At 41.8% G+C, this 27,815-nt stretch overlaps 1 protein-coding gene across 2 annotated transcripts; it reads right to left on the bottom strand.

The window, feature by feature from the left end:
* Positions 1–6,534: 6,534 nt before the first annotated feature.
* Positions 6,535–27,681, bottom strand: nup50 (nucleoporin 50). Of its 2 annotated transcripts, none has more exons than XM_028570770.1 (8): positions 27,476–27,681; positions 23,985–24,063; positions 23,282–23,362; positions 20,284–20,488; positions 18,427–19,089; positions 10,821–10,905; positions 9,983–10,101; positions 6,535–6,908 (listed from the first exon to the last, which is right to left on the bottom strand). In XM_028570770.1, the coding sequence occupies exons 2-8, from the start codon at positions 24,051–24,053 to the stop codon at positions 6,709–6,711; spliced, it is 1,422 nt and encodes a 473-aa protein (XP_028426571.1). In that variant the 5' UTR covers positions 24,054–24,063; positions 27,476–27,681; the 3' UTR covers positions 6,535–6,708. The 2 variants fall into 2 exon arrangements, with proteins under 2 accessions (XP_028426571.1, XP_028426572.1); XM_028570771.1 differs by lacking the exon at positions 27,476–27,681 and adding an exon at positions 26,955–27,271.
* Between the last annotated feature and the right edge of the window lie 134 nt (positions 27,682–27,815).

The following is a 27,815-nucleotide window of genomic DNA, read 5'->3' as shown; positions in this document are numbered from 1 at the left end:
CACACACACACACACACACACACACACACACACACACACACACACACACACACACACACACACACACGCAGACACACACACAGACACACGCAGACACACACTAACTCAATTCAGTTCCTGATAATAAGTCTTAAAGATGCTGATCTGGTCAGTATTTGTAGATGAATATCTCGTTAATAAAATGATTGTAAACTCATTTCATGTTTTAAATGTTTGAACCACCACACATTCCTTTAGTTCATACAGGACTTCCTGAAGTAGTCAGACCCTCCCGTCTGAATTAGAATCCAACGTTGAGGACAAAATATTCAAGATTTTGATATTTGAAACGGTCTCTGATTTTGTTGCAGATTTTGGCATCTCATGATTTTGTGATTTAACGGAGAAACTGATCACGGGAACAGTTGTTGTTGTTGTTAAGTAATAGAGCTCAACGGTGACCGGCCAGCTCTGGTTCCAGAGGGGTTTAGTATCTCTCTCATTAAACGCTGATAGAACGAGTTTTAAATTAATATAAAAAATAGGTAACAAAGTGTCTGACAACATTATGTGATGGATCCCTACAGAGATAGACCTTTTAGTTAAAGAGTAAGATCCTTTTAGTTTAACATGAAACAGCCCCGAAATCACCATCACCTAACTCCACCAGACTCCATGTAAATAATCACTACTTTTATCATCGTAAAACACACTTCATTCAAAGTCGACAGAAACTAAATAAAACTATCAAAAGCCGTCTTGGTTCATCTTTCCACTGTTCCAACAATCACCACTCTGGTTTGGTTGAAATAAACCCTTAATTCACCCATTTACATGTGGAGATATGCTGGCTCTATACACGCTAAAAGTCCTGATTATTTACATGGAGTCTGGTGGAGATATGCTGGCTCTATACACACTAAAAGTCCTGATTATTTACATGGAGTCTGGTGGAGATATGCTGGCTCTATACACGCTAAAAGTCCTGATTATTTACATTGAGTCTGGTGGAGATATGCTGGCTCTATACACGCTAAAAATCCTGATTATTTACATGGAGTCTGGTGGAGATATGCTGGCTCTATACACGCTAAAAATCCTGATTATTTACATGGAGTCTGGTGGAGATATGCGCAAAAGAACATTTTGAAAATGGCAAAACAGGCCAAAGGTACAGTACCTGACTGTGTAGAAGCTCTTCCAAGGTAACAGCGAGTTCCAACAATCGCTTGGCGCTTAGGATTGTGGGTAGTGTAGTACCTAAGTGTAGTAAAAAAAACATGTTTTTTCCCAATGTTGATTTTTCAGGGTTTTGTGCACTTAAATTAATATTCGGGGCGAATCAAAAATCTGCGAGGGGCCAGGAACTTTTGGTTTCACATCGACACAGCTCGTGGTCAGTGGAGGGTCTTGCAGTTGCATGTTTATATGTGTGGGTGGGATTTATTCAGTTTTTTTGACTCCCAGAACCTCACTGTTGAGCTCTATTATCAGCGATTGATTGGAAGCCATCCTCGATCAAACTGTTGTGTTGTTTTCTGTGTGTAATCTCCCACGGGGCACTTTTCTCTCTCCAGTGTTATCGGCCATGTAGTTTTCTAGTTAGTCCAGCTGAATGTATCCACGCTGATTGATGGCTAAAGGCGGCTTTCACCGGGGAGCGCTTGATATGACGCAAAAAAAAAAAAAAAAAAACGACTGTAAAACGCTTGTCTTCTTAGAAAATGTTTTTTTCAACCCTTGTGTTGTCTTCGGGGGTCAAATTTGACCCATTAACTAAATTTCTATCAAAAATATGAGTTTATTTTTAACAGTGGTGGTTCTAGGCCATTTCTATTGGAGGGGCCAGGCTTGGGGAGTCACATGGGATTTCAGGGGAACCAAATACAGTGAGGAAAATAAGTATTTGAACACCCTGCTATTTTGCAAGTTCTCCCACTTGGAAATCATGGAGAGGTCTGAAATTGTCATCGTAGGTGCATGTCCACTGTGAGAGACATAATCTAAAAACAAAAATCCAGAAATCACAATGTCTGATTTTTTAACTATTTATTTGTATGATACAGCTGCAAATAAGTATTTGAACACCTGTCTATCAGCTAGAATTCTGACCCTCAAAGACCTGTTAGTCTGCCTTTAAAATGTCCACCTCCACTCCATTTATTATCCTAAATTAGATGCACCTGTTTGAAGTTGTTAGCTGCATAAAGACACCTGTCCACCCCATACGATCAGTAAGAATCCAACTACTAACATGGCCAAGACCAAAGAGCTGTCCAAAGACACTAGAGACAAAATTGTAGACCTCCACAAGGCTGGAAAGGGCTACGGGGAAATTGCCAAGCAGCTTGGTGAAAAAAGGTCCACTGTTGGAGCAATCATTAGAAAATGGAAGAAGCTAAACATGACATCTCCCTTGGACTGGGGCTCCATGCAAGATCTCACCTCGTGGGGTCTCAATGATCCTAAGAAAGGTGAGAAATCAGCCCAGAACTACACGGGAGGAGCTGGTCAATGACCTGAAAAGAGCTGGGACCACCGTTTCCAAGGTTACCGTTGGTAATACACTAAGACGTCATGGTTTGAAATCATGCATGGCACGGAAGGTTCCCCTGTTTAAACCAGCACATGTCCAGGCCCGTCTTAAGTTTGCCAATGACCATTTGGTGATCCAGAGGAGTCATGGGAGAAAGTCATGTGGTCAGATGAGACCAAAATAGAACTTTTTGGTCATAATTCCACTAACTGTGTTTGGAGGAAGAAGAATGATGAGTACCATCCCAAGAACACCATCCCTACTGTGAAGCATGGGGGTGGTAGCATCATGCTTTGGGGGGAGTTTTCTGCACATGGGACAGGGCGACTGCACTGTATTAAGGAGAGGATGACCGGGGCCATGTATTGCGAGATTTTGGGGAACAACCTCCTTCCCTCAGTTAGAGCATTGAAGATGGGTAGAGGCTGGGTCTTCTAACATGACAATGAGCCGAAGCACACAGCCAGGATAACCAAGGAGTGGCTCTGTAAGAAGCACATCAAGGTTCTGGCGTGGCCTAGCCAGTCTCCAGACCTAAACCCAATAGAGAATCTTTGGAGGGAGCTCAAACTCAGAAACCTGACTGATCTAGAGAAGATCTGTGTGGAGGAGTGGGCCAAAATCCCTCCTGCAGTGTGTGCAAACCTGGTGAAAAACGTGAGAAACGTTTGACCTCTGTACTTGCAAACAGAGGCTACTGTACCAAATATTAACATTGACTTTCTCATTGTGATTTCTGGATTTTTTTGTTTTTAGATTATGTCTCTCACAGTGGACATGCACCTACGATGACAATTTCAGACCCCTCCATGATTTCTAAGTGGAAGAACTCGCAAAATGGCAAGGTGTTCAAATACTTATTTTCCTCACTGTATATTAATCAAGGTAGGTTTGATTCTACAAAAGACTACTGATAAACATATAACGATAAACACAAGAATATGCAATCAGTGTTAATCTACATTTCATATATCACTGCACATAAAGAATATCCCCTTTTTGGGGTTAAAGATGTGATAATATGTGCCACAGTTAGGGGGGGGCCAGAGGGGGGGAGGGGGCACTGGCCACTCTTGCCCACCCCTCTAGAACCGCCACTGCTTTTTAACGACCTAATTTTTAATTACCCAAAAATAACACAGATGGATGATATCGGATCTCTACTTTCACTGAATTTGGGGTGTTTGTTTTTTTTAAACGTTTTGAAACTGTATCCCAATTGAACATATACCAGTCTGTGATTATCCTTCCTTTAATATTTGTCTTAATAGTTAATAATTTTTTTTTTTTTTATCTCCAGGATTAGGTATAATTTCCTATAAATGAGGTTTATTGACCATGGATTCGAAAAATAAGTGTAAAACTAGTAATAAGTTCGTGTTAGTGGTGTTCATACATGGTAGAGAAAAAAAAAGTGTAAAACAGCAACAACAAAAAAGTGCCAAAAACATTGAAAAAAAAAAAAAAAGGGACAAAAATGTCCATTAAAAAAGTGGATTTTTGTGTTTTAGCTGTCTGTCCTCGGTCTCTTTAGCCTGTTCTTAAAGCACAAAGTATAAATTATCCCCCAGTTCTGTTACATCTTCTTAGCCAACTTCATTCCAAATAATGACCTCTAGTTTAACACGTATTAATGGAATTCATAGTCAATAAACCTCATTAAAATTTAATTATACCTAATTTTCGATTAAAGAAACCCAAGAAATTCTGAATTATTTTGACTCATAGTTAAGATCAGAGAAACCTGTGTTGATAGATAATCGTAGCCTGTTTTGTGTATGCAACCATCAAGTTATTTTTGGGCAATTGGGTTGAAAGAAACTCCTATTTATGTAGCCTGGTTGACCCCAGACGTGGGAGAGAGCCCGCCTCAACCGTTGGGATTGGTGCCTCGATTAGGAGAAATTGGAAATGGACTTGAATGGGCTCTTTGCCAGACTGACTTGCAGAGCAAATCTCAAATTTGCCAGAAGTTGGTCAGGGTTCACCCAGCTACATATTTTTGACGTAGAAACTTTGAAAACAGGTCATATTTGAACCCGAGGGCAACAGGAGAGTTAATGGCTTTTGTTACACAGACAGTTAATGTGCATGTTGTCATCAGACTTCTGTTGCTTAGTTTACAAAATTATGTACATTTGACTGTGTTTATTTATTGAAATACACATTACCAAAAAAAATCTGACACGTGTGGGTTTTTTTTCCTTTCTTCTTTCTACGTTGACAGTTGAGAACACAATTAAGGCCTCTTTACAGTTGCCGCACCCGACCTGTCGCGCGCCAATGTGACATTAAAATGACGTAGATCTCGCTGGCGCGCCAGGATTCTGAGTGTGCGACCAGAGAAGCACGGATGAGCTCGAGTGTAACGGGATGCCAGGACTCTCTGGTTTACTCACCGGGTTAAGAGGAGTTCTTTCATGGAGAATGAAAGGCTCGATCCCACAGAGTACCAGACTGATCTCATGAAGTGGTGTATGTACAACACGCCAATTCGTATATGTGCCATTTTGGCGTGTTATCAAGACGCATAATCGATTTTTAGCGTGTTTATCAACCCAATTCACCCACCATTGACCTACATTACGAGTGAATTTTTACCGTAGCGAGTAGTATAAAGGGACATACAGTACAGGTCAAAAGTTTGGACACACCTTCTCATTCAATACGTTTCCTTTTTATTTTCATGACTATTTACATTGTAGATTCTCACTGAAGGCATCAAAACTATGAATGAACACATATGGAATTATGTCCTTAACAAAAAAGTGTGAAATAACTGAAAACATGTCTTATATTTTAGATTCTTCAAAGTAGCCACCCTTTGCTTTTTTATTAATAAGGGAAATAATTCCACTAATGAACCCTGACAAGGCACACCTGTGAAGGTAAAACCATTTCAGGTGACTACCTCATGAAGCTCATTGAGAGAACACCAAGGGTTTGCAGAGTTATCAAAAAAGTGGACTTTCCCCCAACACTGTAAACCAGGTAGAGCATCTTTAAACCGTGTCATCTTCACGGAGCTGAACGTCTAAATAGAAACCCAGGAGAGTATAAAGAACAGCAGAGCGTTTGTTGTTGTAAGTTTCCTTTTATTCCTCGATAAGGTCTTTTACAAATGTTCTCAGACGATGACAGCGTGCCTCGTTTCGAAGGCCGAGCCAAAAGGTCACACAAAGGACACTTAGAAAAACAACAGAGTCCATGTTTACAGAAAATTAAAAAGAACGCGTCTGACTCACTCTTCCCTTCCACGCTGCTTTTTTCGGGACATTCACACGACAAGGTTCAAATCAGTGAAAGAGTACAAATCCTGCCGACACAATAAATAGATTCCAGAGCAGAAAAAAAATAAACACTCAGCAGACGCACTAAATCACGACACGTTCATTAAAAGAAATTAACTGTTACTGCGAGGAATTAATTTGTAAAACCAAATCGACTGGACTTTTTTATTTATTTATTTTTTATCTGGGAGGTGTTTTTTTTTCCCACCCCTCAAAAAAAATAAAGAAAACTCAGCGGTAAAGATGGTACGGTAATAATTCGTGTGGATTCACACTTTCAGCCACTCGATGACCAAATTAAAAAGGCCCCGACGGATCAGGTGCGTGGTTCTGGTTCCGACTGATCAGGTGCGTGGTTCTCGTTCCGCTCATTAAACGGCGGTGGCGGCCCGGGAGGAATGTAGACGACCTGCTTCTCATGTTCGGGATTCAAAGTCAAAATATTTCACAGTATGCCGACCAATTTATTGTGGGAGAGAGAGAGAAAGGTGATTTATAAGGACGACTTTAAGGTGGGTGTCTCTTTGTCTGTCTGCGCGCGTGTGTGTGTGTGTGTGTGTGTGTGTGTGTGTGTGTGTGTGTGTGTGTGTCTGCGTGTGTGTGTCTGTGTCTGTCTGCGTGTGTGTGTCTGTCAGTGTGTCTGTGTCTGTCTGTGTGTGTCTATGTCTGTGTGTGTGTGTGTGTGTGTGTCTGTCAGTGTGTCTGTCTGTCTGTGTGTCTCTATCTGTGTCTATGTCTGTGTGTGTGTGTGTGTGTGTGTGTGTGTGTGTCTGTTTCCGCCTCTCTTCTACTCCAGGGTTTTGTGTTTGTGTGTCTGTGTCTCTGTCTGTGTGTGTGTGTGTGTGTGTCTCTGTGTGTGTGTGTGTGTGTGTGTGTGTCTCTGTGTGTGTGTGTGTGTGTGTTTCAGCCTCTCTTTTCCTCCAGGGTTTTGTGCAGCTCGTCTGCGTCCTCGGAGGTCTTGACCCTGATGAGCAGCGGGACGGGGCTGCCGGGCTCTTTGTCGTCGACGGGCGGGTTGGGGACACACACCACCATCACGTTGTTCTTCCCCACGCGGGAGCACGGCATGGACGCCTGCAGCATGATGTTCAGCAGGATGTTTCCTGGAAACACAGACACACAAAAGGGTAAACACAGGTAAACCACCGGTACCAGGACCTAGAGATGGTCCGATACCGATACTGCCTAAAACGCTGGTATCGGTATCGGGAAGTACTGGAGTTTCTGCACCGATCCGATACCACGTAATAAAGCCCTGAAGAAAATCTACGTTAAAGTAGTTTATTTATGTTCTTTTTCCGTTATAACTGACTGTCAAACTGGAGAATGAAAGAAAGTTCTGGGGCATTCATTGTTTGTGTTTGTTCATGTTTCACAAAGAGTTTAACCTGAGCCAGACAGACAACAAAGATAGAAATAATATCACATCCATACAGGGATAGTAGTATACAGCTGTTAAAACATAATGAAATATATGACACTCTGGTATCAGATCGGTACTCGGTATCGGCCGATACGCAAGTTCAGGTATCGGAATCGGGAAGCAAAAAAATGGTATGGGACCATCTCCACCAGTGACCAGTGCTGTGCCTGAATTTCTTTTCTTGCCATACACTGCCGGCTTTCAAAAAGAAAATCCGGTACTTCAGTCCCATCCACATCAAACCTGAAACAGCTCGTTGGACTGGTTGGATATGAAGATGAAATGTGACGCATAGTTTCAGTGTTAAAACTGATAAAATAATTGCTTTGTCTGTGGTTCTATATTTGGGCTGTGGCAATAATTTAGAAAAATAATAGCTCGCAGCAACACATGGAAAAGAAGAACTATGAACTAAGTTCATTTTTGGAACTTAGTTCAAAATGTTGAAGTACGAACTATGAACTGAACTTCAGGTCATTTAAAAATTTGTGAACTGAACTTTGAACTGGTTCATGTAGAAAGTGAACTTTCCCAACACTGCCAGTATGCTGCCTAAAATACTGGCATCGGTAGAAGTACTCGAGTTAAGCACCGATCCGATACCACGTGATTTTAGCCAAAAGAAATCAAGGAAGCGAGCAGGATGAGGTCACTAGAGTCTCTCAAAATCTGACGAAAATCTCTTAAACTGACCTTTGTTGATCTGAAATGAAGACAGATTCATCAACTGCATCACGGCCTATTTCTCTCTTAACATGTTTTCAGAAACACGTTTTTTCGGTGAACTATTTTAGTCCAATATGAGATCGGATTCTCAACGAGCCGCCATGACAGTCTGGCTTTGAATTTCTGGAGAAACCAGACCCCATGTGACGCCGTTCGTCCAATCAGCTGCCGGTTTTCATTTTTGGGCGACAACACAGATTAGCGCCACCTGCTGCTATGGAGACGTGTTAACGTCTCGTCTCTTCGGTGTTCTGAGGAACTTTTTGGACCAACTCGGGGAGACAGATCAGCTGACTGGCTGTAACCACCATAAGACCAGGGCTGTCCTCGACTAAAGAAATCCTTAGTCTTAGACTAACACTTATAGGATTTAGTCGACTAATCGATTAGTTGATTTAATTGACAGAGCTGTGCTCTTTGAGAGGTGGTTAAGACTAGAAAAGCACAATATAAATGTAGTTAATTAACCATCTGTAAAACTGAGTTTCTCCACAATTAATCCTGCAAAAGCACCACTTTACATCTTGTGTTTACCATAAATGTGCTCAGAAGTTTCTTGGAAATAAGTAATTAAGCATGAATAAGCATAAAAAATGACTAATCGACAAAAGAAATCTTAGTCGACTAAGACCAAAACTACCGATTAGTCGACTAATCGACTAAGAGGTGGCAGCCCTACATAAGACTAAATACTTTTAAGACCCTGTGGGTATCCTGTTAATTAGAGCTGCAAAGATTATTCAAATAGTTATCAACTGTTGTACTATAAATGTCTATTATTTAGATAATCGATGAATTGGTGTAGAAAAGAAAAGTAAAACTTCTGGCTGTATAGTTGGGTCTCAGCTGTTTCTCTGTCTGACCAGCAGGGGGGGCTGTTGGATCACTGAAAAACCCATTTCTCTTCCCTCTCTGCTCTGTGTCTCACTCAAATTGAACAAAACACCCAAATTCAAGAAAAGTAGTGAACTGATTATGTATTTAACTTGTGACCAGCGTTGTAGGGAACCATCCACGTTATTTCTTTTGACAATTTGGTTGAAGGAAACCCAAATTTCTGTTATTAGAAACTTTTTGAAAATGGGTCAGATTTGACCCCGAGAACAACAGGAGGATTAAGAAGCTGTTAAAAACACAGCCTGCTACGGAAGCACTTTGTACTGTAATGGGTGTAGTTTCTGATTGTTTAACTTCTTTTGCCTTCATTTTTATATCTTGTTTTCATTTGTTTTTTTATATTCTTTCACGTTTTTTTAACCCCAGGTTTCTTCAAGCTAGATTTAAGACTTGAACACCACCTAGGATTAAATGTAATGCTAACTTCACCGCCATATAATAGAACATCAGTGTGTGAAAAATTAGGCCGAGAAAAGAAGTATTTACCAGGTAACGTTCAAAGTCAAACAGAAACAAAATAAAGCTACGCAAGTCCTGATTATTTACATTTGAATAATCAGGACTTTTAGTATGTATAGAGCCAGCATATCTCCACCAGACTCCATGTAAATAATCAGGACTTTTAGCGTGTATAGAGCCAGCATATCTCCACCAGACTCCATGTAAATAATCAGGACTTTTAGCGTGTATAGAGCCAGCATATCTCCACCAGACTCCATGTAAATAATCAGGACTTTTAGCGTGTATAGAGCCAGCATATCTCCACATGTAAATGGGTGAATTAAGGGTTTATTTCAACCAAACCAGAGTGGTGATTGTTGGAACAGTGGAAAGATTTACCAAGACGGACTTTGATAGTTTTATTTAGTTTCTGTCCACTTTGAATGAAGTGTGTTTTACGATGATAAAAGTAGTGATTATTTACATGGAGTCTGGTGGAGTTTGGTGATGGTGATTTTGGGGCTGTTTCATGTTAAACTAAAAGGATCTTACTCTTTAACTAAAAGCTCTCTCTCTGTAGTGGTCCTTTCCATAATGTTGTCAGACACTGTGTTACCTATTTTTTTATATTAATTTCCAGTGGAATCAAACCAACAACTCGTGAAGTTGTAGTTGCGTATGTGTGGTTACCCAGATTAGTGTCGGCGCGAATGATCATCTGAATCTTCCCGTCCTGGGTGTGTTTGAGGTGCAGAGTTCCCACTCCTTTCTCTTTGAACTCGGACTCCTTCTTGTAGAACAGTTTACACCTGAAACACAAAAAGACTTCACGTTAACGGAAAAACAATCATCCGAAGATCAAAAGGCAACATTCGTATATATTCTAGATCTGCACGTTATATCGCAATAATAATATAACTAGCTATAAATAAACCGATATTAAAGCGTGTTACATTTTAAAGGGTTAAACGCTGAGGTTATTTTTTTCCTTCTCTTTTTTTTCGGGCAAGGAGAAATTCTACCTTCCCGAAGTCAATTTTAACAAATTCTTGATTGGCCGACGGCTCATTCAAATCAAAATGATGAAAGATTGTAGATTATTCCATGGCTAAATGTTAAAATCATTTACTTATTGAAGATGCGTAAGGGTTTTAATAAAATCCACAAGTTGTTTAATATATTATACAAATATACAGTTGATAAGGATTTCGTCCTGAGAGCAGAAAATACACTGTACATAATATAAAAGTACTATTTCTTTCCATTATTTCTTTATTGGGGCCACGAGAGGATTAAAAAACATAAAATCCTGCTAATTCTTTCAGATTTCTCCAATAATTTCCGTTTTCTTGCAACGTAGTGGCCAGTTTTTCCTCTTTAAGTCTCTAAAAAGATCCCATTTTAATCTAGTTGGGAAACAGAAACCACTTAGGTTGAAGTGACTCAAACATAAGTGAGCTTTAACGAGAGATTGTTTCGTTTAACATCATTAATAATGTTTATATAATGAATACTTATGAAGACGTACTTCTTTGAGTAGAAGGCGTTGTCCTCTTTCACTTCTTTGACCTCCGGTTTGGGCGGCTCCTCCGTCTCTTCGTCTCCGTTCACGTCTACACAAAGAAAAGGAACATTTACTTTATTTGATTTACAAGATTATCAGACTTTAAGGTATTTATGAAGAAAGCTGAAACGATGAGTCAATCTAGAGGACATTTAAATCTGCATTTATTTTGATAATCGAGCCATTCTTAAGCAAAAATCTCCAATGAGATGTAACTAAAAATGGAGATTTGAGTATTAATTAGCCTTTTTTTAAAGTCTTCTATGATAGTTAATAAAAATCTTTAGATTTTCCGCCCGAAGGCAGCATGTACAGTACAGGCCAAAAGTTTGGACACACCTTCTCATTCAACGTGTTTCTTTATTTTCATGACTATTTACATTGTAGATTCTCACTGAAAGCATCACAACTATGAATGAACACATATGGAATTATGTACTTAACAAAAAAGTGTGAAATAACTGAAAACATGTCTTATATTTTAGATTCTTCAAAGTAGCCACCCTTTGCTTTTTTGATAACTCTGCAAACCCTTGGTGTTCTCTCAATGAGCTTCATGAGGTAGTCACCTGAAATGGTTTTACCTTCACAGGTGTGCTTTGTCAGGGTTAATTAGTGGAATTATTTCCCTTATTAATAAAAATATCTAATATCTAATGATTTCAGTTATTTCACACTTTTTTGTTAAGTACATAATTCCATATGTGTTCATTCATAGTTTTGATGCCTTCAGTGAGAATCTACAATGTAAATAGTCATGAAAATAAAAAGGAAACGCATTGAATGAGAAGGTGTGTCCAAACTTTTGGCCTGTACTGTACATCTGTTAAACTGACCTTTGTCAACCAAACCAGACAGATTCAGCAACTTGCGCGGCCTATTTCTCGCTTAAAATGTTTTCAGAAACACGTTCCGGTGAACTATTTGGTGACAATACAGATAAGCGCCGCCTGTTATGGAGACGGATTACGTCTCGCACACGTGCAGAACGTACGCTCAAGTCGGCGTCTCTTCAGTGTGTTTGAGGAACTTTTTGGACCTCGGGGAGACCGATCAGTCCGACTGGCTTTACTGGTGTGTCAGAGCCTTTAGTTAAAGCGAGAGAGCAACTGTGCTGCATTCATGCAGTGTTGGAATAATCAGTTCCACACTGCATTAAGATTGTGAGAGGACATGCTTTGGCAGAGATTTGCACTTTTTAAAAAAATGTTTTAGGTTAATTGATTGTTGATTGATTATGTTCTGAATGAATGGATGAGTTGTTTGGTCTCTAAAATGTGTATCAATGTTTCCCAAAAAGCCCAAGATGAACGCCCTCAAATGTCTCGTTTTGTCCACAACTCAAAAGATATGCAGTTTTCTGTCACAGAGAGAAGAAACTAGAACAATATTCATATTTAACAAGCTGCAGACACAGAAGTTGTACTGCTCTTTTCATAGAAAATGACTCAAACTGATTATCAGATTATCACAAATTGTTGGCATTTCATTTAATAGTTGACAGCTAATAGATTCATCTTTGCAGCTCTACTCAAAGGCATTAGGAAAGTATTAAATTCAGCAAATTAGTCTTTGACAGGCTGTTAATTAACCAGACATGAAGCTGGTTGAAGGCAGACGCTTCATTTGAATAATGTAAAATATAAAAACACATTTTGTTTTGTTTGACACTTATTTTGCACACTACATAACTCAACCTTTGCAACCAGTTTACCTTTTTTCTGATCCACATTTTTCACAATTTTGACATTTCAGAGACCAAAAAACTAATCTATTCACCCAGACAATTAAGCCCTAATTAGTTATTTCTGCTTCCTGTTACACTAAAGAATAAATGTTGATTAAAGTCGAAAAAAAAAATGAAAGTCTCTCAGCTTCCTCTACACATTTAAGTACATTATGAGATAGAGCTGTGCAGTAATTCAATATGATTTATCGTCTTTCATTGGAGTCATAACGGGATGAAATCATATCGAGATATGCAATTACGTTATCTAAATTGATAACAAGCACATACTAACTCAATTTTCTCAGAAAATCCGTGAAATATTTGCAGGGAATATCATTTGAACAATTGCTTAATTTGTTTTAACACTTTTTGTGCATGCATGTAAACAGTCACTACATAGCTGGAAGAAAAGTATTTTTTCTCTCTATAATTTCATTTGAAACAGTTTACTACATTATTGATGATTATTTATCTAAAATCTCATTATTAAAAATATCTTGTGAAAGCACCAGTTGTCAACCCTACAATAACATCACAATATTGTCATTGATATATTTGGTCAAGAATGCTGTGAAATCAGATTTTCTCCCTATCTACCCAGCCCTACTCCATAACAATATTGCGGCGATATTCTAGGTTTGACTAATGTTACTTAGATTTTAGACAAATTACATTACATTACATTTTAGCGGACGCTTTTATCCAACAGCCCATGGGCCCACCACCTGTGGGAGGAACCGTTGGGGTCGGGTGCGATGCCACATGGGTGGCAGTGAAGGTCAGGGGCCTCGACGGACCAGACCCGGGCGGCAGACGCTGGCTCTGGGGACGTGGAACGTCACCTCTCTGTGGGGGAAGGAGCCGGAACTGGTGCGGGAGGTGGAGCGCTACGGTTAGATCTGGTGGGGCTTACCTCACGCACAGTCTCGGTTCTGGAACCATACTCCTGGATAGGGGTTGGACTCTTTTCTTCTCCGGAGTTGCCCAGGGGTGAGGCGCCCGGGCGGGTGTGGGGATACTCACAAGCCCCGGCTGGCGCCGCTGTGTTGGAGTTTACCCGGTGGGACGAGAGGGTCGCCTCCCACGCCTGCGGGTTGTGGGGGGAAAACTCTGACTGTTGTTTGTGCATATGCACCAAACAGGAGTTCGGAGTATTCGGCCTTCTTGGAGACCTTGACTGGAGTCCTGCATGGGGCTCCAGTGGGGGACTCCATTGTTCTGCTGGGGGACTTCAACGCACACGTGGGCAATGATGGAGACACCTGGAGGCGTGATTGGGAGGAACGGCCTCCCTGATCTAAACCAGAGTGGTTGTTTGTTGTTGGACTTCTGTGCTAGTCATGGATTGTCTATAACGAACACCATGTTCGAACATAGGGATGCTCATAAGTGTACCTGGTACCAGAGCACCCTAGGCCAAGGTCAATGATCGATTTCATAATCGTTTCATCTGATCTGAGGCCGTATGTTTTGGACACTCGGGTGAAGAGAGGGGCAGAGCTGTCAACCGATCACCATCTGGTGGTGAGTTGGGTCAGGGGTGGGGAAGACTCTGGACAGACCTGGTAAGCCCAAGCGTGTAGTGCGGGTAAATTGGGAACGTCTGGAGGAGGCCCCTGTCCGACAGACTTTCAACTCACACCTCGGGCGGAGCTTTTCGTGCATCCCTGTGGAGGCTGGGGGCATTGAACCCAGTGGACAATGTTCAAAGTTTCCATTGCTGAAGCTGCGGCGAGGAGCTGTGGTCTTAGGATCTTAGGTGCCTCAAGGGGCGGTAACCCACGAACACCGTGGTGGACACCAGTGGTCAGGGAAGCCGTCCGACTGAAGAAGGAGTCCTTCCGGGATATGTTATCTCGGAGGACTCCGGAGGCGGTTGCAGGGTACCGAGGGGCCCGAAGGGCTGCAGCCTCTGCCGTGAAAGAGGCAAAGCAGCGGGTGTGGGAGAAGTTTGGAGAAGACATGGAGAAGGACTTTCGGTCGGCACCAAAGTGTTTCTGGAAAACTGTTCGCCACCTCAGGAGGGGGGGGAACCATCCAAGCTGTGTACAGTAAGGATGGGACACTGTTGACCTCCACTGAGGAGGTAATAGGGCGGTGGAAGGAGCACTTTGAGGAACTCCTGAATCCGACTAATCGCCCTCTATGTTAGAGGCAGAGCTGGAGGATAACGGGGATTGTCGTCGATTTCCCAGGCGGAAGTCACTGATGTAGTCAAACAACTACACAGTGGCAAAGCCCCGGGAATTGATGAGATCCGTCCAGAAATGCTCAAGGCTCTGGGTGTGGAGGGGCTGTCCTGGTTGACACGCCTCTTCAACATTGCATGGAAGTCTGGGACGGTGCCAAAGGAGTGGCAGACTGGGGTGGTGGTTCCTCTTTTTAAAAAGGGGGACCAGAGGGTGTGTGCCAATTATAGGGGTATCACACTTCTCAGCCTCCCTGGTAAAGTCTACTCCAAGGTGCTGGAAAGGAGGGTTCGGCCGATAGTCGAACCTCGGGTTGAGGAGGAACAATGCGGATTCCGTCCTGGTCGTGGAACAACGGACCAGCTCTTCACTCTCGCAAGGATCCTGGAGGGAGCCTGGGAGTATGCCCAACCGGTCTACATGTGTTTTGTGGATTTGGAGAAGGCGTATGACCGGGTCCCCGGGAGATACTGTGGGAGGTGCTGCGGGAGTATGGGGTGGGGGTCTCTACTCAGGGCCATCCAATCTCTGTATGACCAAAGTGAGAGCTGTGTCCGGGTTCTCGGTAGTAAGTCGGACTCGTTTCAGGTGAGGGTTGGCCTCCGCCAGGGCTGCGCTTTGTCACCAATCCTGTTTGTAATATTTATGGACAGGATATCGAGGCGTAGTCGGGGTGGGGAGGGGTTGCAGTTTGGTGGGCTGGGGATCTCATCGCTGCTCTTTGCAGATGATGTGGTCCTGATGGCATCATCGGCCTGCGACCTTCAGCACTCACTGGATCGGTTCGCAACCGAGTGTGAAGCGGTTGGGATGAGGATCAGCACCTCTAAATCGGAGGCCATGGTTCTCAGCAGGAAACCGATGGAATGCCTTCTCCAGGTAGGGAATGAGTCCTTACCCCAAGTGAAGGAGTTCAAGTACCTTGGGGTTTTGTTCGCGAGTGAGGGACAATGGAGCGGGAGATTGGTCGGAGAATCGGGCGCAGCGGGTGCGGTATTGCATTCAATCTATCGCACCGTTGTGGACGAAAAGAGAGCTGAGCCAGAAGGCAAAGCTCTCGATCTACCGGGTCAGTTTTCGTTCCTACCCTCACCTATGGTCATGAAGGCTGGGTCATGACCGAAAGAACGAGATCCAGGGTACAAGCGGCGAAATGGGTTTCCTCAGGAGGGTGGCTGGCGTCTCCCTTAGAGATAGGGTGAGAAGCTCAGTCATCCGTGAGGAGCTCGGAGTAGAGCCGCTGCTCGCTGCGTCGAAAGGAGCCAGTTGAGGTGGTTCGGGCATCTGGTAAGGATGCCCCTGGGCGCCTCCCTAGGGAGGTGTTCAGGCACGTCCAGCTGGGAGGAGGCCTCGGGAAGACCCAGGACTAGGTGGAGGATTATATCTCCAACCTGGCCTGGGAACGCCTCGGGATCCCCCAGTCGGAGCTGGTTAATGTTGCTCGGGAAAGGGAAGTTTGGGGTCCCCTGCTGGAGCTGCTCCCCCCGCGACCCGACACCGGATAAGCGGACGAAGATGGATGGATGGATGGATGGATGGATGGCTTTTATCCAAAGCAACTTACAATTGCTATATATGTCAAAGGTTGCACGCCTCTGGAGCAACTAGGGGTTAAGTGTCTTGCTCAGGGACACATTGGTTGATATATCGCAGTGGGAATCGAAATTATGTCTCCCAAACCAAAAGCATGTGTCATATCCACTGCTCCATCACCACCACAAATAATCATCAGTAATGTGGACATAATGTCTAAGTAAAGGCAAATAACAGAACAGCTAGAACAGTCTGCTCAGTTCAGAAAAGTACATCACTCTACTGTAATGCAGCCTTTAAAACCAGGAAAAGACACTTATGTCATATCACGATATCACGATATCCAAAATCTAAGACAATAGTAGGGCTGGTTGATTATGGGAAAAAAAAATATATAATCACGATTATTTTGGTCAATATTGAAATCACGATAATTTAAAACGATTACTCGTTGACTTGGAAAAATGTTGCAATTAGCAATTTAAAAGTTAAATAAATCAACAGTAAAAACTGAAATTTGCCTTAATACTTATCCAATTGAAACTTATTTTTGTCATTCAGAACACAAAACGTAATGAGCTAAATAATTGTTTCTCGATTATTCAGTTTTTGTGCTCATTGGGAGTAGAAATCATGATCACGATTCAATTTCGATTAATTGCTCAGCCCTATGTACTATTATAACATTTTGGGGTTTTTCTTGGGGTTGTTTAGATCTCTGTGGTCATTTAGCATCTCTTTGTAGTCAGTTTGGGTCTCTTTGTGGTAGTTTTGGTTTCTTTGTAGTCAGTTTGTGTCTCTTTGTGGTAGTTTTGGTTTCTTTGTAGTCAGTTTGGGTCTCTTTTGTGGTAGTTTTGGTTTCTTTGTAGTCAGTTTGGGTCTCTTTGTGGTAGTTTTGGTTTCTTTGTTGTCAGTTTGGGTCTCTTTGTGGTAGTTTTGGTTTCTTTGTTGTCAGTTTGGGTCTCTTTGTGGTAGTTTTGGTTTCTTTGTAGTCATTTTGGGTCTCTTTGTGGTAGTTTTGTGTCCCTTTTTCACATCCTTTTAGACCATTATCTCAATATCTGTGTCTAAAACGTTGGTAAAGCTAGAGCACATAATACAAAAACACTAAAAAAAACTTAAAGACAAAACTCAAAGCTAAAGTAGTCCGACTACAGTCATCAGATCTGAGAAAAGACTTTAGTTTAATTCATTCTGAGGGCTTAGGAGCAGCACCTAGACCTTTTATAACCCTGTAACGTAACTTACAAAGTAGACCTGGGACATATATCAATATTCCATCGATATCGTGATACAAGACTAGATATCGTCTTAGATTTTGGATATTGTTATATCGTAATATGGCATAGGTGTTGTCTTTTCCTGGTTTTAAAGGCTATTATTTGCCTTCACCCACTTAGTCATTACATCCACATTATTGATGATTATTTATCTAAACTCTCATTGTGTAAATATTTTGTGAATACTCAACGTAGCAGTATCGATATAGAGGTATTTGGTCCAAAATATCATGATATTAGATTTTTAAAGACTTTAAATCTTGTGTTTACCATAAACGTGCTCATAAGTTTCTTGGAAATTAGTAATTGATGAATAAGCATAAAAAATGACTAATCAACTAAAGAAATCTTAGTCGACTAAGACCAAAATGACCGATTGGTCAATCGACTAAGAGGTGGCAGCTAGGGCTGGGAAAAAAATCTATTTAATTTAAAAATCGAGTTGGTAGGTCAAATCGATTCATATTTTCAATATTTTTGTTTTTTCAGTCCAAATAGAGTATAAATAATTTGGATGTTTAAAAATCTTTGTTGCATACTGCACAGTGAATTTTCAGTTAGAGAAAGGGTTTGCCTTTGCAATTTTGTTAATGTTGATGCACTTTAATTAAATACAATAAATATATATTTTTAAAATATATTTACAGTTCGCAGTTATTTTGTTTTAAGCATGAATAAGCATAAAAAATGACTAATGGACTAAAGAACTCTTAGTCGACTAAGACCAAAACGACCGATTAGTCGACTAATTGACTAAGAGGTGGCAGCCCTATTAAAAAGATGAGCATAAATTCCAGCTTCAGTATTTTTTTTTTTTCGGGACATATTATATTTCGTACCTGTGGGCCGAGCGTCCTCGGACTTTGCCCCGAAGGACCCCGGCGCCCCGAACAGAGAGGAGGAGGAGGTGCTGCCGGAGCCGAACGAGAAGCCTGGGGGAGTCGTCTTGGACCCCACGCAGCCGAGGACGGAGCTGTCCACCTTCTGCCCGAAGTTAAACGTGACGCCGGTGTTCATCGGAGCCGAGTCGTCTGTCGAATTCTTGCTAAAGGAGAACAAAGTGGCGGCCGGAGCGGCTGGGCTGCTTCTGCTACCGGAGGAGGAGGAAGAAGAGGAGGAGGAGGAAGGAGGAGGAGGAGAGGCTCTGGTTGGCAGCATCCCTCCCTTCTTCTTCTTCTTCTCCTCCTCCTCTGAGCCTGTGCCGTCTGCGGCGGCCCCCCCGGCTCCATACTGGCGCTCGATGCTGGCCAGGTGGCGCTCGTAGTCCCTGAAGATGGGGTTGAGGTCACACAGGGGGTTGCCGTTCACGTGCTTGGTGATCCAGTCGCGCACCGAGCAGTTGAGAGCCGTGAGCTGCCGGCTGTACTCCTTGTTGTTGCCGTTGACGATGACACTGCTGCCGCTGCCGCTGCCGAGGCTCGGGCTTTGGGTCGGGCTCGGAGCCGAGCCATTGGTCTGCTTGGCCGTGATGTCAGCGGAGGCGGGGCCGTTGAATGTTAGACCTAGATACAACAATAATAATAGAGACACGTCATACATACATATAAATATAACACTAAGAAGAAAGAAAAAAAAAGACTGGATAAGAGCAAGATGTGCAAAAATAGAGAGAAAGAGAGAGAGACAAAGAGGGACAGAGAGAGAGACAAAGAGAGAGACAAAGAGAGGGACAGAGAGAGAGAGAGACAAAGACAGAGAGAGAGAGAGAGACACACACAGAGAGACAAAGAGAGGGTCAGAGAGAGAGGCAGAGAGAGGGACAGAGAGAGAGAGACAAAGAGAGAGACAAAGAGAGAGACAAAGAGAGAGACAAAGAGAGGGACAGAGAGAGAGAGAGACACAAAGAGAGGGACAGAGAGAGAGAGAGAGACAAAGAGGGACAGAGAGAGAGACAAAGAGAGGGACAGAGAGAGAGAGACAAAGAGGGACAGAGAGAGAGAGACAAAGAGGGACAGAGAGAGAGAGAGAGACACACACACACACAGAGAGACAAAGAAAGGGTCAGAGAGAGAGGCAGAGAGACACACACTTTTAACATTGAGCCCTGTACAGTTATGTTCATTATATTAAACCAGAAGACATTACACTGTGTGACCAACAGGTGGAGTTGGGAGCAAATGTTATGAGACCAGATATTCCTCATGAGGCTCCATCTCCCTTCATCACAACTGTCTTCTTTACTTCTCAGTGGTCAGAGAAGAGGAGTTGAAAGAGAAGAGAAAGGCGCTCCCTTGTGGATAATAATAATAATAACAACAATAACTCCTAACACGTTGCACTTTGTGTCCATTAAATATCAATGAATTCTAGGGCTGCCACCTCTTAGTCGATTAGTCGACTAATCGGTCGTTTTGGTCTTAGTTGACTAAGATTTCTTTAGTCCATTAGTCATTTTTTATGCTTATTGATGCTTAATTACTCATTTCCAAGAAACTTCTGAGCACATTTATGGTGAACACAAGATTTAAAGTGGTGCTTTTGCAGGATTAATTGTGGAGAAACTCAGTTTTACAGATGGTTAATTAACTACATTTATATTGTGCTTTTCTAGTCTTAACCACCTCTCAAAGAGCACAGCTCTGTCAATTAAATCAACTAATCGATTAGTCGACAAAAATCATAGTTAATTGTTAGTCGACTTATTTCTTTAGTCGAGGACAGCCCTAGTGAATTCATATTAAAAGTCGTCTCCTCACCAGGCGTAGGAGTGGAGGTTACAGCGGGAGACGAGAAGCCTCCGAACGAAGGTGCGATGCTGTTCCCGTTGGTCAGGCTGCCGAGGCCCTTGAAGCCGCCTCCGTTCCCAAAACCTGAAAAAGCCGTTGGAGCCGAGCCTCCGCTAGCCGCCGCCGAGGTCAGAGAAAAGCCTTTAAAACCTTTGAAGGATCCGCTACCTTCGCTCTGAAACGAGACAACATTCACAGGTTTATGTACAAATTTGTACATCAATTAGCCTTGTTTTTGTTGTCTTCTACGTTACATTACGTCATTTAGCTGACGCTTTTATCCAAAGAGACTTACAGTTAAGTGCTTTCAACTGTGAAGGTTCAAACTCCAGACAACAAGTAGTAAGTGCAAGTACATTAGCTTTAAATAAGCCAAGCTACACAGAGACATATGAAAGTGTAGTCAGAAGAGATGTGTTTTAAGCCTTCGGCGGAAGATGTGTAGGCTTTCGGCCATCCTGATGTCGATAGGGAGCTCGTTCCAAAATTTAGAAGTTTGGACACACCTTCTCATTCAATGAGTTTCCTTTTTATTTTCATGACTATTTACATTGTAGATTCTCACTGAAGGCATCAAAACTATGAATGAACACATATGGAATTATGTACTTAACAAAAAAGTGTGAAATAACTGAAAACATGTCTTATATTTTAGATTCTTCAAAGTAGCCACCCTTTGCTTTTTTTGATAACTCTGCAAACCCTTGGTGTTCTCTCAATGAGCTTCATGAGGTAGTCACCTGAAATGGTTTTACCTTCACAGGTGTGCTTTGTCAGGGTTCATTAGTGGAATTATTTCCCTTATTAATAAAAAAGCAAAGGGTGGCTACTTTGAAGAATCTAAAATATAAGACATGTTTTCAGTTATTTCACACTTTGTTGTTAAGTACATAATTCCATATGTGTTCATTCATAGTTTTGATGCCTTCAGTGAGAATCTACAATGTAAATAGTCATAAAAATAAAAAGGAAACACATTGAATGAGAAGGTGTGTCCAAACTTTTGGCCTGTACTGTACGTACTAGACCACTTGTCAAACTCAAGGCCCACAGGCCAAATGCGGCCCCTCGCAAATTTTGATCCGGTCCACGTATCAATTTTAGGTTCACAATACATTTTGGCCCTGGCTAGTTGTGCACCGAACAAAAAAAGACAGAAAACCGTTTTCAAACTCCAAATGACAAGACAATCACAGCAGAATTTGGCAGATTTACCGACTTTGAGACTAAGAAACTCCCCAGAACCAGAGAGTATTTTAATATTTAGGCAATGAAACAGGTTGTTGTAAAAAATGTAATAATTGTTTTGCCTGATTTGCTAATCGCTATGATGGCTAGGAACTCTTTGCTGACTTTGTAGGGGTTTATGTCGAACAAAGCAACATTTAGTAATACAGTTAAAAGATATTTTACTTTTTTTCGCCATATGCATGTGAATTTAACTCTACATGTCTGGCCCTTGATGTGACTCTTTTCGAGTGTGGCCCTAAATGAAAATGAGTTTGACACCTCTGTACTAGTGTCTTGAAGCATGAGTCTGGGTCTGCCGAGGTTTCCTCCTAAAGGGAGTTTTTCCTCGCCACTGTCGCAATAGCTACTGCTAATGCTTGCTCTTGAGGGAATTACTGTAATTGTTGGGGCTTTGTAAATTATAGAGTGTGGTCTAGACCCACTCTCTGTAAAGTGTCTCGAGATAACTCCTGTTATGATTTGATACTATAAATAAAATTGAATTGAAATTGAATTGATGCGGATCAAGCAGCTGGTAACCAGTGAAGAGAGCGGAGGAGCGGTATTGAGTGACAGAACTTGGGGAGTTTGAAGACAAGCCGAGCTGCTGCGTTCTCTGTGATAGTTAATAAAAATCTTTAGATTTTGCGCCCGAAGGCAGCAGGCACAGGCAGACAACGACAGCTACAGACTGCTGTTGGAGATCCTCTCCAGTGAAATAAAGACACACTTTTACACCGTTTAACTGTCAGCATTTTAACCGTGTTTACTCCCATTGCTAGCTAACGGTAGGCTAACGTTACCTGCTGTCGAGTGTAGTGGTAACTAGCTAACGGTAGGCTAACGTTACCTGCTGTCGAGTGTAGTGGTAACTAGCTAACGGTAGGCTAACGTTACCTGCTGTCAAGTGTAGTGGTAACTAGCTAACGGTAGGCTAACGTTACCTGCTGTCGAAGTGTAGTGGTAACTAGCTAACGGTAGGCTAACGTTACCTGCTGTCGAGTGTAGTGGTAACTAGCTAACGGTAGGCTAACGTTACCTGCTGTCGAGTGTAGTGGTAACTAGCTAACGGTAGGCTAACGTTACCTGCTGTCGAGTGTAGTGGTAAATAGCTAACGGAAGGGCAACGTTACCTGCTGTCGAAAGTGTAGTGGTAACTAGCTAACTGTAGGCCAACGTTACCTGCTGTCGGTGTAGTGGTAACTAGCTAACGGTAGGCTAACGTTACCTGCTGTCGAGTGTAGTGGTAACTAGCTAACGGTAGGCTAATGTTACCTGCTGTCGAGTGTAGTGGTAACTAGCTAACTGTAGGCTAACGTTACCTGCTGTCGAGTGTAGTGGTAACTAGCTAACGGTAGGCTAACGTTACCTGCTGTCGAGTGTAGTGGTAACTAGCTAACGGTAGGCTAATGTTACCTGCTGTCGAGTGTAGTGGTAACTAGCTAACGGTAGGCTAACGTTACCTGCTGTCGAGTGTAGTGGTAACTAGCTAGCGGTAGGCTAACGTTACCTGCTGTCGAGTTTAGTGGTAACTAGCGACCCATGCAGCAATGTTTCGGTTGCCTCTAACCTCAGTTTCGGAGAATCAGAGAGAACCCCCAAATAAAAATAAAACCCCCGAAAGAAATTGCCTATAAAAACCTTGGGAAAGTGTGTCGTCGAGTATTGACTCAATATTTGATTCACTGGTTGATGTGTTAGAAATTGTAATCATACGTTTCATATTTCTGGTTTTTACCTCTCCAATATTTCTGCGTTTGGCCTTCTTAATCGCCCGACTCTTCAACACATCTTCACTTGCAACACAAAACGTCCCGGCCTGTTGAAGAACAACATGTTCAATAAAAACAAATGCAACTTCACATGATTTTTGGACCATTATTAATTATTATTATCATCATATCCGTGTCTAAAATGTTGGAAAAGCTAGAGCAGATAATAAATAAATAAATAACTTTAAAAAGCTTAAAGACTAAACTTGCTAAAGAAGTCTTAACTACAATCATTAAGATAAGATCAAACTTGGTCTGTTCACACCGAAAATGTCCTTGCATCGTCTGCACCAACAATCAACAGATACAATAAAAAAAACATCACACACACACACACACACACACACTTGCAGAGACACACACACTTGCACAGAGACACTTGCACAGAGACACACACACACTTGCAGAGACACTTGCACAGAGACACACACACACTTGCGCAGAGACACTTGCACAGAGACACACACACACACTTGCACAGAGACACTTGCACAGAGACACACACACACACACACACACACACACACACACACACACACACACACACACACACACACACACACACACACACACACACACACACACACACACACACTTGCGCACACACACACACTTGCGCACACACACAAGTCTGAATTAGTGTAATGTCCGTGTGTCTTTGCGTCTCACCTCCTCTCCCTCCTCCTCCTGATCCCAGTTCCTGTCTGTTAGCTCTTTGTCAGCAATTCTCTTCGCCATCACACCGGCTCTGTAACACACAAAGAGAAGAGTGAAGTAACACACAAAGAGAAGAGTGAAGTAACACACAAAGAGAAGAGTGAAGTAACACACAAAGAGAAGAGTGAAGTAACACAAAGAGAAGAGTGAAGTAACACACAAAGAGAAGAGTGAAGTAACACACAAAGAGAAGAGTGAAGTAACACAAAGAGAAGAGTGAAGTAACACACAAAGACAAGAGTGAAGTAACACACAAAGAGAAGAGTGAAGTATCACACAAAGAGAAGAGTGAAGTAACACACAAAGAGAAGAGTGAAGTAACACACAAAGAGAAAGAAGTAAACACAAAGAGAAGAGTGAACACACAAAGAGAAGAGTGAAGTAACACACAAAGAGAAGAGTGAAGTATCACACAAAGAGAAGAGTGAAGTAACACACAAAGAGAAGAGTGAAGTATCACACAAAGAGAAGAGTGAAGTAACACACAAAGACAAGAGTGAAGTAACACACAAAGAGAAGAGTGAAGTATCACACAAAGAGAAGAGTGAAGTAACACAGTTAGCCAATGCTATCTTATCCAAGTAGTTCAGCAGCAGCGAATGAATAATGCAGATGTTCTCAATACAAGCCAAACAACAAGTTGTGCTGATAGGCGGCCTAATACTTCAGTGTTTTCCCCTCGGTTTGTGGAAGACTTGGTTGGGCCAGTATTTGGCGGAGGGGTTCAAGCTTCCTTCCTCAAGAAAATTTTTCAATTTAAAAACACTTTCCCCACACATTATGTGTCTCTCTGTAGTCGTGTTGTGTCTCTTTTTGGTCTTTATTTGTTTTCTTTGGGGTTTTGGGTCTCTGTGGTCATTCGGTGTCTCTTTCTAGTCGTTTATAAAACTCCTATTCCATTTTATTTCCATTTTTCGCTCTTTCAATTCACTTCGGGAATGAATGTGTTAGGGCTGTGCAATTAATCAAAATGTAATCGTGATTATGATTTCGGCTACCATGATCACAAAAACAGAATAATCGAGAAAAAAAAATTATTTAGCTAATTACATTTTGCAAGTAAACTGAAAAAATAAATGTTAAATAGGTAAAGTATTAAGGCAAATTCAACTGTTCTATGTGTTTTAACAGTTGATTTTTGAATTTTTTCCACTGTTTTTTTAAGTTCAATAATTGCAACATATTTCCAGAAGTCAACGAATAATCGTGTTGAATTATAGTGATTTCAATATTGATCGAAATAATCTTGATTATATATTTTTTTTCATAAATCGAGCAGCCTGGTGTGTGTTGAATCTGCCAGTCGGAAACAGAAGGATACTTCTGCCAGCTGACCACGCCCACCTCACCTGTTGACTATAAATTGTTGGTGAATCCTTTGGCTCGTCCTTTGCGCTCTCTGACGGCACTCCGATGCATCCTGTGTGCGTCTTCATAAGTTAACGTGAGTCACTCTTATCGTTTCGATTGTGTTTTTTTTTATGTCTTGTCATGATTTCTGGTCACTTTGCTAACCTGTGCACTGCTGACTGGATTCCTTTTGTTTGCCAGACATGTGCCATGAGCCATGTGGAAAGATTGTTTGTTCGAATTATATTTTAAAACCTGTCCAGTTGTGAGTAGTAAACTCACAGCTCCTATGCTCATTTGTACGATTTGTTTAATTTATGTGTTGATTGACCACCGTCTAATCGTATTGTTATCCCTTCATGCAGCACACAAACATGAATGCAATGTATCAAAATCCCCTTGAAGGATAAGAAAGCTGTCATGCTCTTATTCATCACTTGACGTCTTCTGACCGAGACTGTTTGCTCACCGAACCCTCACTCCACCCGAACCATTTCACATCCCCCTACAGTTCCTTCAGTCGTGTTGGGTCATTTTTTTGTGTCCTTTGGGGTTGTTTTCGATACCTGGTCATTTGGCATCTCTTTGTAGTCGTGTTGTGTTTCTTTGTGGTAGTTTTATGTCTCTTTATCACATCATTTTGGACCGTTATTATCACCATCCGTGTCTTAAACATTGGTAAAGCTAGAGCAGATAACACTCAAAAAACTAAAAAGCTAAAGAAGTCCGACTACAGTCATTAGCTCTGAGGAAAGACTGTTACGTTCAGCCGGCTTAGGTGCTGACTTCTGTACTTTAACTCAAACTCATTACTTGTATTTAAGCAATGTGACAAACTTTAAATGTAGGGCTGGGTACCGAATTCAATACCTTTTTAGGGACCGACCGAATTCCCTCTTTAGTATAGAGTATCAAAATGCCTCGTCATTTAACACCCAACTTCAATACCTAAGGAGTACATCTCATCAGCGTCAGTGAGCCAATCCGCACGCAGCATTCTTCTACCGAGATCTACTAATGTCTGGGATTTTCATGTCTGTTTTGTTTATTAAACGGGTCGGGTGCTTTATAAATACTGTGAAATTATCTAAATGCTCAATTCATGCTCAAATGTTCTTTTAAATGAGCCGTCAGGACTTCCGTACAGTTGTGATGTCCCAATTTATTTTCTTTTTTTTTGCATCTCTCCATAACATTTTATTGATTATGTGTTAAGCAATAAACTAAAAAATATATTAGGTAGTAAGAGCCGCTACAGTAATTCCCCAGCTATGATGACTGTGCAGAGATTCCCGAGAGCGCAGATGCGGAAGACCCGGAAACGCTGACCAATCAGAGAAGACTGGGCTTTTTCGGGAAGGGGGCTTAAAGACACAGGCGCTTAAACAGAGCTTTTCAGGGTGAGTAAATACAGTGTATATATCATACACTCAGACAGACAGTATGAAAAGAACAATGTACTTTAACAACATTAAAGCAAGTAAACACGTTCTAGTAGAAACCAAAATACATGTATGAACCTAAAAATTTGCATAATATGGGACCTTTTTAATACAAAAAATGCTGACTTACTTGAATGTAAGTTACGGTTAGCATTCCAAGATATCAGTTCATCATTGATATCATACAGCGATTAACGTTCCGGTCAGATTAACAGTTAGCTAACTGGATGTTAATGATTAACTCTTCACTGTACAGGTACTGAAAGGAACTACTAATGTCTAAAACATCCACCCTCAAGGCTGTTCACGTTACCATTAGCCGGGTTGTGGCTAGAAGGGATACAGCTACGACGACGACAGTTACACCAAAACTACTACATAAATTCAGGAACAATTCGTGGTTTTGATTGAAACACTTCCGAGGAACAAACACGCGTTTCCTCGGTGAAAGTATTTAAAATTATATTACTACATTGGTCTAGATTTTGCGTAATGTTGCGTAACTTCCGACCGTAGCTGTATCCCTTCTACCCACAACCCTGTTAGCCGGTGAGCTAACGTAACCGGGCCCACGTTAGCAGCTAACAGCTAACGTCATGTTAAATACAGATTGAATGCTAACGTTTGTGCCTCATACAGACTTTAACGTACCTTTTCTGGAATGGGAATTCCAACCTCTTCCTCTGAGTGACGTACGGACGGCTCCACGTAGCGCGGACGGTCTCACGGTTGTTAGCTAACCACCTTCACCGGTAACGATCTATGTGTTTTGAACAAGCCTGTCTCTCACGCCGCCATTTTACACAGCGGTGTATATCCGCATGAGTTCGCGCGTCCCGGTCCCACCTTCTTGCTCATGCGCAGTAGACACAGCCAACCAACTTTTTAACATGGGAGTTGTAGTTCATTACAAATTATTTTTTATTTTTTATCTTTATTTATTTTTTACAAGCTGCGAAGAACAAGTACATATATTTAATGTATATTAAAT

The sequence above is a fragment of the Perca flavescens genome, chromosome 23, assembly GCF_004354835.1.
Source record: "Perca flavescens isolate YP-PL-M2 chromosome 23, PFLA_1.0, whole genome shotgun sequence".
Taxonomy (NCBI): domain Eukaryota; kingdom Metazoa; phylum Chordata; class Actinopteri; order Perciformes; family Percidae; genus Perca; species Perca flavescens.
This window is presented reverse-complemented; position numbering and strand designations above follow the sequence as displayed.